The sequence below is a fragment of the Nipponia nippon genome, unplaced genomic scaffold (genome assembly GCF_047370975.1).
Source record: "Nipponia nippon isolate SJK-2023a ecotype South Korea unplaced genomic scaffold, ASM4737097v1 scaffold_7, whole genome shotgun sequence".
Classification (NCBI taxonomy): domain Eukaryota; kingdom Metazoa; phylum Chordata; class Aves; order Pelecaniformes; family Threskiornithidae; genus Nipponia; species Nipponia nippon.
The window spans coordinates 35,168,106-35,180,952 of record NW_028262391.1 but is presented as its reverse complement, the minus strand read 5'-3'; the positions used below and the strand labels follow the sequence as shown (position 1 = coordinate 35,180,952).

General features: G+C 42.3%; 1 protein-coding gene across 1 annotated transcript in view; it reads right to left on the bottom strand.

Moving 5' to 3' along the window:
* Positions 1–2,802: 2,802 nt before the first annotated feature.
* The window catches only part of LOC148050999 (uncharacterized), a 269,483-nt gene continuing 259,438 nt past the window's right edge, over positions 2,803–12,847 (bottom strand). The window contains exon 5 of the mRNA XM_087740409.1: positions 2,803–2,939. Coding sequence (XP_087596535.1) covers positions 2,851–2,939 — 89 coding nt within the window. The 3' untranslated portion in view covers positions 2,803–2,850. The remainder of the gene's footprint in view (positions 2,940–12,847) is intronic.

The following is a 12,847-nucleotide window of genomic DNA, read 5'->3' as shown; positions in this document are numbered from 1 at the left end:
GGATCCCTTGACACTGCTTTAGACAACCCATAATACGGCACTATCATTAAACGAAGTTTACAAAAGGCTTCTATTTACATGTCTGCAGAAAATAGAACAGGGCGCAGGATGCTGATTACAGTGTAAATGTTAACTGAGGGACTGAATGGGACTCGCTGGGGGTGCGGAAAATCTAGTGCAAACAAAAAGAGGAGAAAACGGTCTCACTATCCAAAGCAGCCCTACATCCTGACAGCAGACTGGCTTTTGGTGGAAACAGAACAGCCCTTACTATTGAACAACTCAGTCATGCTACAGGAATGGAGGGCAAGATCAGGATTAATGGGAGATATTTGGCAATTTAAAAGATGGCTGTGAAAAGGTAGCTCAACGCTGAAAGAATAAGAGACAGGCCTAGACATAACTCAGCTTATCTGCTGGCTGCTTCCAGAAAAGGTCTCTAGAATTAGTGGTCAGAACTTAAAAGAAATGGCAATGCACATCTGTACCTTGGGAATGAAATGTTGTTTTCATGGCAAAACTTCACTCTGTTGTTCTAACCTGGGCCATTTTACGTCTGTGAAAGTCTATTGAGTTCACATTGGAAAGGTGGGACTTGACTATGGGCAAATGAATCCACATCTGTTTGCTTCTGGAGTGGTTGGGAATTGGGACGGGGGCAAGGAATCTCAATTCTAGACAATTTTCTGGATAAAGAAGAAGAAAATACCTTTCAGCAGGACACAGATGAATTTAGGTGTGTATTAATTGCTTTTAATTTCAAAATAAAAAATGCAAAAGGAACAAAACCTCAGAATAGTATTGGTGACGGGATATGACCGGCAAGGATCAAGACACCAAGCTTAGATTATTTACAGACCAGGGTTATTTCAGGCAGTGCTGTGTCCTTATTTTCTCTTACTTCCAAAAACATTTCCAACAAGGCTGTGTATGAGGACCCCTGTAGAGGTGAATGCTATTTGTGACTTCACTGTTTGTAACCAACTGGTTTTACGCACACACTCAAATAACCCTAGAATGATCTCCATTCATGACTAATCTAGGGCTGAATTGAAAGTGGTGCCTTTGAGGAGAAAGCTCTGCATTGCCCAGAAACAGCAAGTACCAACTTGTGCTTCCCCACTGCAGTCAGAAGAGCCAGGCCACTTAGAACCACCATAGCTCTTGCCCCCTTATTTACTCCATGGAAGTCTGTAATGCCGGGGTTTGTACTTCACCCAAGATTTAGCAGAATTTGACCCATTTGCAAGTGTAGACATCACTCTGAGAGGCCGAATTCAATGTTTTATTCTATTATGTAGCTATTAAGACCCAGCCCTGCAAAGAGCTCCTGCAAACAGCTTTCCTCAAAGGAGCACTTCCCTGCAAGGCCCTTATATCATAGATGTGCTGTGTCACACATGCTCTACTATCATGTGTAGCCAACACATTGTCACTAACCACCCTTTAGTAGGTAATAGGGTGAAACATGTCAGTGAACCATAAACCCAGACTGATTTAGAAGATAAATTGTAATGGCCCAGAAGTAGCTGTTACAGTCTTTCCTGTCAATAATTCACCTTTAAAAAAATTCCCTAAATACTTACTAATACTATCATATGTAATGGCTGTCAATAACATTTACTTTAAATAGTCCCCAAACACATTACATAATCTGCATTTAAAAAGTCCATCTTGCCAATATTTGAAGGAGTTGCAGTGGAGCCATCCTGTCACCTCTGGTACGCTCGCAGGAGCAATGGTGCTCTTCGCTTTTTCACGTTAACCCTTCCTCACCACCTGACCCACCTCTTGCTGAACTTTAAGGTGAGGATAAGACACGAGAGGCAGAAACTTTGGGATGTAGCTGCATGACGCATCAGGTCCAGTGGCAGAGCCAGTGTCAGTTGTTCCTGCTCCCTCCCCTACAAACAAGGGGGATATCCAAGTGGCATCATTTTGGCAATGCAGGCTGTGGTGTGGCAACGAGCCATTAAAGCAGGGTGGGAATGAATGGGAAGGAGCAGCTCGATGAGGTAGAGACATCTTACGGCAGTTTCTTGGCCCAGTAACGTGTGTTACGCTGCTGCACCTGCAGAAGAACAGCAGCAAGCCTGAACAGGGGCTCTGGCCTTGCTTTGTCCCATCTCTCAGATCACCGTTTTGTGTTTTAGGTAACAGTACCGCAGTACTGCCACGCGCAAGTGCCTACTTGGCACGTTGACAGCTGGCTGATCCGGGCACGTACACAACCCAGCGTGCGTTACTACCGCTGAAGATTACTGTTGGTTAGGAGGGTGAATGAGTGGCACATACTCCAATTACGCAAAATAGGGATCATGATAATTACTAGATAGCTTCAAGAGGGAGGCAGGAGGAATAATTTTTCACTCGTAAGTATTAACTGTCAGTGTTAATTATCAGTATTTATGGCTGCCGCTTCTGGGATTAGCCAAGTAAGCATGGTGTGATGAAGTAGGGCATCACCACCAGAAGTGGAATCACGCTCCTTGGGGCAACAGCGGAGCCACGGGATAATCTCAAGTGTCGTTCGGGTGCCATCCACCTCCTCTGCCTCTCTGGCAAAGCAACACATTGCATTTTTGTATGTCAACAGCACTGAGCAGAAAGTATCTTGGCTAAGACATCTGCAATTTTTAGATTTCACTCAAGCAGGGCCAAATGCTCCACAGCCTCCAAAGAAAGGGATAATCCTACATCTGTGAAAAAAGCAGACCTATAAATAAATATACTACATACAAAAGAAGTCGTATGTCTAATCCTTCTGTTGGGAGTCAAGATCTAGACTTCTGCGGTACTTAAGGGCCTGGGGCTAATGTAGCCATATAGAGGGTAAAGTCCTCTTTGTTATTAGTGCAGCCATTTCAAACTTCTCCAGATGCAGTTCCACGTGTGGGAGGGCACAGCAGGAAGAAAATCACACTTGCGTCTGGAGCTGCCTGGATACAAAACAGAGGCAATGCTGACAGAAACATCACCCTTTACCAGGGCCATTTCTAAAGGAACAAATAATCTAACTAATTCAGAAGCCAGTGTTTCCAAAACCTTGCAAGTAACAACAGCGCAGGTTAAAGAAGGATGTGGAAGGTGACTTGTTGCACAGTGGAAGCGGAAGACACTGAGGTGTTTTTAGGAAAGGCGAGGAGGGTAGTTTTGGCTACGGACAGGGGCTGCTCATGAGGAGCTGCACCCCTAGAGAGCTCCAGGGCCCCCAGGCCTAGCCCTGCCCAGGGATGGGCACTCTTGGATCTGTACCTTACCTGCTCCCTCAGCTTAGGTACCCGAGCTGGTCTCCTAGCACACTCCTCTGCGCTAAATCCATGGGAAGGAGCTTTCTGACTCACTAACCCATACACACACAACTAGACATCAAGCTTGTGAGATGACTTGTGCAACTAATTGTATTCACACGCATGTTTACAGATCAAGGCCTGTACGTGCTCCTTCTCTCCAGACTAAGTCTAAAAAAATGGACTCTTAGGCCTGCTCTGAACCTTGCACAAGTCCACCTGCAATGCCAAAGCTTACAGCTGAAGGCCCTGAGGTTGCAATTTCATTTGTGACGTGTCTCTAGGACACTCAAGTTTTCAGAAATGGCTATTCTGTATACAGTTCTTGAAAAAAGGAAGATTAGAGAAAGAACAGTGCCAAGAACTATCATCCCCAAAACCCAATTCAACAGTAAAGGTTTTATAAATGCCGCAAGTAAATGCTGTATTTTCCATTTCATCTTCCTAACACACTTTAAATAACGGCAGGGATGCATGTGGTCCCATCTCTACAGTAAATGCCCAACACCAGTGATAGCTCTATAATAAAGACCAGGCATACTGAGTTGCTATCACAAGATTTGTTGTTGTTTTGGTGGATCTTTTCAACTCATGTTTTTGAAGTGGGAGCATTTCAAATTATATTTGAAGATATCCAAGTCATCCTGGCAAAATGTAGTTTGTAGACAGAGGCACTATCTTTCATTACACTGACTGACAGAGCCTAAAAAACTTCAGGGCACAACAGGGATCTTGATGAAGCAGCAGAAGAACCTTCCATGGACTAGAATAGTACAAGGATATTAATTTGCACTGCATCTGTTGGAATATGATGAAATTATACCTCTTCCAGTGTAGGCAGTGGTAACTATTGGTTTGAAAGACATCTGCTAAAGCATCACTAATTGTGAGCTTGCAATATAACAAAGATGGTACTTCGAAAGCTTAGATGACACTTCCTCCCTAATCTAGATCTGCAAATTCTCCATTACTTTAATGAGCTAATTAATCATATCTTATCCTGAGACTTCTGTTTTTCTTATAAATCTTAGAAATGATGAATGTTGTATGAATCAGTCTCCTGCAAATTTATTGTTTGAACTAGTGTTTCAGTGTCTTCTAACATCAAGGCACTGCTGGGAATGAGGATGCACTTCTGAAAGAGTTAAATAAAGCAGGGTCAATTATCACTGGAATGTTAACCAGAACTCTTTAGGGCAAGATAAATCAATAGTAAATACAATCGTACTAGGAAAGCGTGTGTCATTCTCAGTTCAGTGTACTGGAGTGCACATTGCTCTGTTAAATTAAGTAAGAATTGTAATAATATCATGCCATGTAGTAGAAATAGCAGTAGGTTAAGTTTCCTCCATGAACCCAAGAAGTGATGCAATGGCAGCTTGTATGGATATAATTGTATATTTTGCTAGAATCAAAAATAAAGGTTTTAATGTATTATTAAATTCCTTGCTTGGAGGCAGGATTCACACACCTACAATTATTTTAATTGCATGTTCCAGATTTTTTTGTTTTTCAGAATTTTATGACAGAAGCTGAAGTTAAAATGAATACCTCGCAACATACTTTCCTGAGTTTCAGTAGTAAGTTTTTCTCTTTGGGTAATAGCGTGGTTTGTTCAGTGTGTTATATTTTTAGTTTTATGGAAAGGTTTTGGAAAAAATTGTGCCAAAAAAAATATGTGTGGTAACCAGTATGCAAACTACTGTAAATTAAATAAGTCTGGAGAGCAGAAAAGAACAAGTTTGGAAGCTGAAGACTACACTACAGTCCAGGAAGAGGTGACAGTGGATTCACACGCTGCAGCCTCTGGAGTCCTTGTGAAATTGTTCCTCTTAGACATGGGGGAAAATCAGCTTGCTTTAGAAGGATATTTGTCATATTTGTAGGTGAACTGCATCTTAGGAAAGATAAAATATCATAATTTTGCTTGAAAGAATGACCTTGTGACTATCTGAGAAATTTCACAAAAGAACAAAACAACATTGAGAAATGATGCTCTTGTGCTTAAACTGCAAGTAGAGGGTTGGCTATGTGAACTTGGTACCTCCTCATGTCAGGCTAACATATGGGTTTGCAGCATGTTCCTACTCTGCGGTAACTTTTCATATATCCTCCTGGTCAGCGGGATGTGGCTTAGCTCCCTGTCACAGCTGGATGGTCATGGGAAGGACAATATCCTTCTACTCACCACACAGTGCTCTGTGTGATTACCAGGGAGCATCCGACATGCTACACACATCCCACCTGAGCTCCTGGGAAGGTCTGGTGGAGCCTTCTACTTTGACTTGACCTCAGTCCCTGATTCTGCCACTGAATTCTTCCACAACCTGGAAAAAACCAGGCCGTCCTCCCTCCCCAAAGCATGCTGCTGGATCCCTCAGATTGACATTTTCCCAGATCTTACCAGCAGATGATATCTTTCATCTCCTCTGCATCTGCAGATCACATGAACTACCAAGACCAGTGCAATTTCACTGATGCCAGCGGTATTTCTCCTGATTTATAGCAAACTAAGTGGAATGGGAATTGGGTCAGAGCTCTGGGGGTCACACATTGCCATTTGCCACCCTCTGCCACTGCCCTGGGGCAGGAGGCTGGATAGCAAGTGCTCATATTCTCATGGCAAGGGCACCTCCTCTAAGAAAAAATACTCATATATACCCAAATCTTGACTTTCATTAAGCTTAATGCATTTGCAGCCAATTGAATTTGATAGAAAGCCTTTCCTAGGTAGTATTTAAGCTCATCAAGAACACTAATCAATGGCCGGTAGTTAAATGCATTCTTAACTTTTTATGTGCGCTGTCCTTGTGCCATGTGCTGTGATGTCTTTATAACGGGATCATTAGGGAAAATCACAAAGATTAATAAAAATATAAGGTGAATTGGATGCAAGTGGTTCCATTAAATAGAGCAGGATTACAGACAAACGAGGCTCTGCGGTATTTTGAGCTGTAATATTTTAAGTGGGGTTTTTGCTATGCTCTATTGTTTGTTGGCCTTTTTCTTAGTTCTTCCTTTTACAGTTGTACTGAGCTCATGTAAAATAGGTTGGTCCCAGGGCAAGCCTAGAGTTGGGAGGAGAAAAAAGCTCATGTTCCCAAACTGTCATGTTTCTATTCTCCCTCCTGGAAAGAATATGAAACCAGGACTTAAAATAAAAGGCAGAAATTCTAAACAACCCCTTCGACTGTTTTTATCCAAAGGCAGAGTTTACAGCTGAAAAATTCCATTGATCCATCGATATGTTTCTTAGAGAGGAGCGGCAGAGAAGACTGCATTTACTTCAGGAAGATTAGCTCTATTTAAAAACAAACTGTTCAGCTCCAGGCTGAGCTCCACACGCTGACTCTGCCCATCACAGGATGTAAAAGCTCAGCAACAGGCAGTTGCACGCCAGCCGCCCTTCCAGAGGTGCGAGCAGCAATCCCCGGTAGACAGAGCCTTTCAGGGTAGCCTGGGGCAAGTCACCGCATCTCCCTGTGCCTCAGTTTCTCAATGTAAAATGAGGAATGATGCCTTCGTCTTCTATATTTTGTCTTTATTCAAAACGCTATAACATATTATGTCTCTTGCCACATATTATACACAGCACCTAATATAATGAGGCCAGAACTAGTTTGGCGCCTGTAAATATCAATGTAAGTATGATACTAATAGCTTATCATAAGAGGCCAAGCGATAAGGACAGTCTAGGAACCTAGGAGTGACTTGTGCCTTGGTCTGGGGTGGAGATTTAAGAATTAACTCTTTCAGCACTATAATAAACTTTATGGTTTTCATTTCTTCTGTTTTTCACAGAAAATCCTCTATGCCATCTCTTTGTTTTACGTGAAATCTTAGCTAGCCTGTTCTAGTTCTGCTGACCTGGGAACAAGCTTCAATGGTCTTTAAGGCACCCAATATTAACATGAAAGTCTGTAATCACATCTTCACAGCTGTTAGAGCCCCCAGTGTCAGTGGGAGTTTGCATGGCTAAACCAGAATATGCTGTATAATCCATGTGCTGTGCTGTTCAGGCATGGTAATTATGTATAACAAAATTCATAAGGAAGGAAGCAGCTACATATAGTTTGCTTTTAAAACCTGAAGGGAAAGACTTATTTTTACCATCCAAAGAAACCAGCTTAAAAGGAAATCGTTTCATACTTTTTTGATGACCAACAACCACTACACCATCAGTGACCCCAAATTTCATAATGCACTTTCTAAGCATCCTTGCCATTTCAGATGGTCAACTATTAATTTCTTCTGGCCAGCAGATACAAAAGTTCTGTGTTACAGCTATTTTCTCTAAAGAGCAAATCTTTGACTACACTCATAACACAACTAACAGGCCCACATGCTGGGAAGAAGATGGTATGGAGATGCCAGAGTAGAGAACGACCTCCCTTTCTGGCTACCAGCATCCTGGCACTCACTCACATCCACTCCTGAGTAATCTGCAGACCACAGAAGATCTCGTTCCCATGCACAGAGAGATATATGACCAGCTTTCCAATTCAACGTAACTTATGAAATACTTCTCCGTGGAAAATTTAGGCAAAACAAAACTGTCACTGTTGTATTTCCTACCTCCTTACCCCCACCTTTTCAGTATTTCACGGGAGCTGTAATTTGGGTGATTAATTTAGTTCTGTGGTCAGCATCTCTTATGGTGTATTACTTCTGAGACATTAAAAGCTGTGAAAAACATGTCCTGCTGTAGCAGAAGCAACCTGAGCACAGCCCTTGGCACACAGAAGACAATGGGTATAAGAAATAAATGAAGCAGAGTTTCCACTAAGCACCGAGAGTAGGTTTATAAAATAAAAATATAATTGAAAAGTGAGGCTCTGGGGCAAAATTCGGTGCCCCAGCCTCAAAAAAAACCCCAAAATGAACAAAGACCCCACCAAAAAAACCCCCCAAACCCACCCAAAAACCAAATCAGATTTCAGCAGAAAAGTGTCACAAATATTTTTTATACCACTACCAATCTACCTGAATGTCAGAAACAAATAATTTAGACAGTAAAGTTTGGACTAGCTTTGCCACAAATAACCTATGACTAAATGTAGGTCTGACACATGGAAAATGAGATGTTCGTAGGAACTGCTTTATTTTTAGGCCCCATAAGAATTAAATCATCTTGATATCTCACTTTCATTTACTTCTCTGCTTCCAAGCTGTGCCTTGCTCCCCATTGCCTTAACTGCCCACCTAAACGCTACTGTCTTTTGGAGGGGGTGCGGTAAGGGGCGAGGAAAAGAAACAGCCATCAGCAGAGAAGTGGAGCATTCAGCAGGCGACAGCCTGGTGCTCCTGCTTTTGAGGCTGCTCTTGGGACTCTGGCATTGCCCAACAGGAATATTTCTGCTTTGTTTAACACAGTGAAAAAACATCAGTCGACACTGTAATGTTAAGAGTGGTGGACGCAAGTACGACCGATAAACAAACACATCTTTGTTTTAATAGTGGGGAGTGACTTATCGTAGTTAATTATAGGAATTTACAGCTATTTATGTGAACTCAAGAAAGCAGAAAACATTCATTTGTTGGTAGTGTAACTGCTGGGTGGAGGCAGCCCAGATGCATGGAGATGAATGCTAGACTGTATCTTGTTTGTCTTGTTATGCACAACTTTACTATGTAAATTTGAACTTCAGTGAGTAGCTACTTGGCACATTAGAATGTATAATTATAGACACACAAAAAACCATGGAAAGTGACATTTAAACATTGTTTCTTTGTCACATATCAGTTAAATATAGAAAAAACCATATTTACTTTAATCCGCAGTAGACACTTGGTCTCGCACCTGCTGCTCACACGCAAAATATGTCATTATCACTCAGCGTCCATCCTCTTACACAGAGAAAACAAAGTCACTTTGGTTCAGTTTTGTCTCATTTCAAGCCTCAGAGGAGCTGCACTTACGGAGGAATGTTAAGCACAAAACAAAACCAAAATAGCGCAACATCAACTACAGTTCATTTGCAGGGAAAAAAAAATGCTGCTCTTGTGTGCATTCAATAATTATCCCAAAACAATTGTGATATGATGGCATGAACTCCATAAACATTTTTTTCCCCCACTTTTCAAAGACTCTGCAATGCTACTGATATACCACTGTCATCATTAGCAGGCACACCACTACTGCAGGAAGCGCTTGGCCCATGGTACAGAGCTGGCCGGGCCAAAGCCAATATGGTACACTGCCCACACCTGTTAGATAATTCTGCTTATGTCCTACATATTTCTTCCGGACAGGAATTATTGTGAACAATTATTTAAAATACACAAACCACCAGTTTCTAATGAGCACCAGAACTTCTGCTAGGAAGGACCTAAAAGCATTCCTGGCTCTGTAAGGACAAGTTTCAACTAGCAATCATCTACATCTAAAACCCTTAGATACATAAATAATTCTCCAGTACTGCAGTGGCTACCTGCATCATACTTGTCAATGCTTTTATCTTTGGAAGACCTCCTAGAAGAAGGGAAATTGATCATTTTACGGAGGGAGGACCAAAGCAGAGAGACGTTAAGGAAGAAGTAGATTGTCTGAAGCAGCCCAAGTGCAGACCTCCCTGAGCTAACACTGACCTAACCTCATCCTCCGTACGGTGCGGCAACATGCAGCTGTGACAGCTGATGCTCGCAGACACGAGGCCGGCTGTGCTCCGCCTGGGATATTTTTGAACTCAGACTCTCAGCAGGGCTTGCTGGAAGAGGACGAGATGCCGAGGAGCAGTGCTGGAGCCAGCTCCATCCCCACCGTGGAGACGGACATGCCCCCTGTGACTTGCCCAGGATTACACTGAAGGGAGCTGTGCAAGGAAAAGAGCCAAACCAGAATTTGCAGGGAAGAACTGGATCACTTTTCTTCCATAAGAACGACACTCACATTGGACCAGATCTTGGAAATTTTCCTTTCCCTTAAGTAAGGCCAAGGATTAAAGGGGCGCAAGGACCCAGGATTTAGGATGTTGCAATCTAATGTAATTTTGATTTAAACTTTCAAATAACTCTTCTCCCAAACTCAGGTTTCTCCTGACAAATAGCTAATATATAAAATTAAACAACTGAATAAGAACAAGTTTTACACGTTATCCCACAGAACATGGGATATGTCTATAAACTCCTCAAACTATCTACGCAGGATGCAGCCATCTCTGAGGTGGAACAAGCGAACTGTGTGACTGTCGCATAGCAACAGTATTGAGAAGCAAAAACCTGTGTTTACTCAAAACTACAGCAGGGGATTTATCGAGTACTACGTTAGTGCCGAGGAATCACACAAGCCAACCAGCTTCCCACAACTGCCTGTACCTGTTTCTCATTCTCTTTTTTTTAAAGAGCCAAAGACATGGAGGTAATTTTTTCCCAAACAGTCCTATGCCTAACGATATCCTGTCTTGTTTTCTTGTTAAAAACCTTTCAGCCATTTATATATTATACCTCAAACCTGCACGTCATGCATTTCAGAAGGAGAAGTGAGCAGCATCTTCTGGGCTACCTTCCCACATTTTTGATCCACTATTTGTTTTGCAGCTATAATGATTATTTGTAGTTAAGAGATCAATGGAAGTTCTAAACATATTCCTGTGACATCCGGCGTACAGCTTGCATTCAGTCACAAACGAAAATAACCACACCACGCGTGGGTGTCTGAACAGGTAACACAAACACCCAAAGCATAACAGGCCTGAAGAGATACCACAAGGAATACCAATTCAGACTTAAAATGTCATATGGCATCATTACACCATGCGTAACAAAAATAAGGGAGCAGAATGGAAAGGTTGCAAAACTGCTTGTAAACAACACTACCAGGTGGGATGTTGATGCAGGCTCCTGAAATGGCAAGTGAAGCAAAATGTGTAACCCACAATTAATGTGTTTAAAACCAGCCCTCCTGCCCCCCCCGCCCCCCAAATATCAACCAGTTGCAGGGAAAGAGAAGAGGGCAGTGAAGGGAGGAAAGAAGGAGAAATGATAAATATTCTTAGAGGTTTTATAGTTAGACATATTATAAAACACCACAGACATCTGCAAAGTCTGCTTCATTCTACAGTAGTAGTATGCATCACACAGGGTGCTTATATCTTTCTGCAGTTTTTGATTTCTCCATGTGCTTCATTTTCCACCCATTAATTCCTTTCAGGCCATTCTTAAACACACCTCCTACTTTAACAAACCTTTACAAAACTGTACTGTTTCTCAGGTCACACTTCAATTTTTGAAGAAAAAAAAAAATCATGTCTGATCTTTTTAGATCGTTCCTTGACAAAATAATACTTATTCCAAGAGGCTTTCTACTGGTCTGGTTACGTTTCTGTTTTCTCTGTTTCTTTCCCAGGGCAAAAATTATAATTCATCCTGGTACTACCGGGCTTCTCTTTAGCAAGTGCTAAACAACCAGAAATACAGTGGCTACTGGCTAAACTTCAAAAGCCTGGAGTATAGTCCCAGCATGGAAGCTGTACATACATGTTAGAGAGAGCTGGATGCATTATACATTTTTCTGACTTGAGTATTCACAGCTCAGGAAATCAGGTTGATTGGTTCTGGGTCTTTTGTGAGCTCTGACAGATCCTGACCCACATTTGTCATCCTAGTCATTTTATTCCAACCACAAAGGCGACTTTATTTCCACTCCTTACCTGCTCACTAGGAGGCAGGACACTGGTTTATTAGGAAAAGAAGTAGGCATTAATAAGTTATTCGCATGACAGACAGGGCTTTGTCTATCTGGTATTTCATATGTTGGCCTATACCTATATTTCAACTCAAATATATCCAGCATCCAAATGCAGGTGCAGCCTGACCTCTACATCTAAAGGAAAAGCACAGGAAAGCTTCACCTTTCTTTACCTCTCAGCACCGGCCAAAGCGGTTGCCTACATGCAGTATTAACGGACCAGCCTGGTTAAGGACTCCCAGACAGACTCTGCTATCATCTCTCTTAGTCACCTACTAGCCCCATGCTGCCTTCAGCATGTTGGCTGGTGAGTGCACACAGATGAAAGACTTTCCCTGTTTTCCCACCTGCCTACCTTCTGCAGAGGCAGGGACACAGGTGAAGTTCTGTACACCCAGAAGACGGGACTCCCCTTGCACTCACGAAGCTCCTTACTCGACCTTCCCCCAGCCAAAGCTCAATGTTTTCCTGCACAGAACCATTTGGCAGAATCATAGGTCACCTTTCACATCTTCCGGATATCCATGCACAAATCTGAAACTTCCTTTTTGTGGATAAGCTGTTCGAGTTGTTTGTTTTTACAATGTCACCCTGCCTGTGTCAGTGTATGACGTTTTAAGAGGTGAGAGCACCCATTTAGTTCACCCCCAGACTAGCCCATGATTTTTTTGCTCAATGTAACCTGAGACAACGTGTCCTGCTCATTTTCTGATCATGTCCAGATTGCTCCTCTCCCAAGAACAGGGCGCTTCATGATTTCTGACACTGAGTCAGAAGCAACTAAATCGCTTGACAGTTTGCCTTTGAACAACAGGGACGGGAATTGATCATGGCTAAGCGAAGCTGTCAGACTACAATTTACTAAGACAAA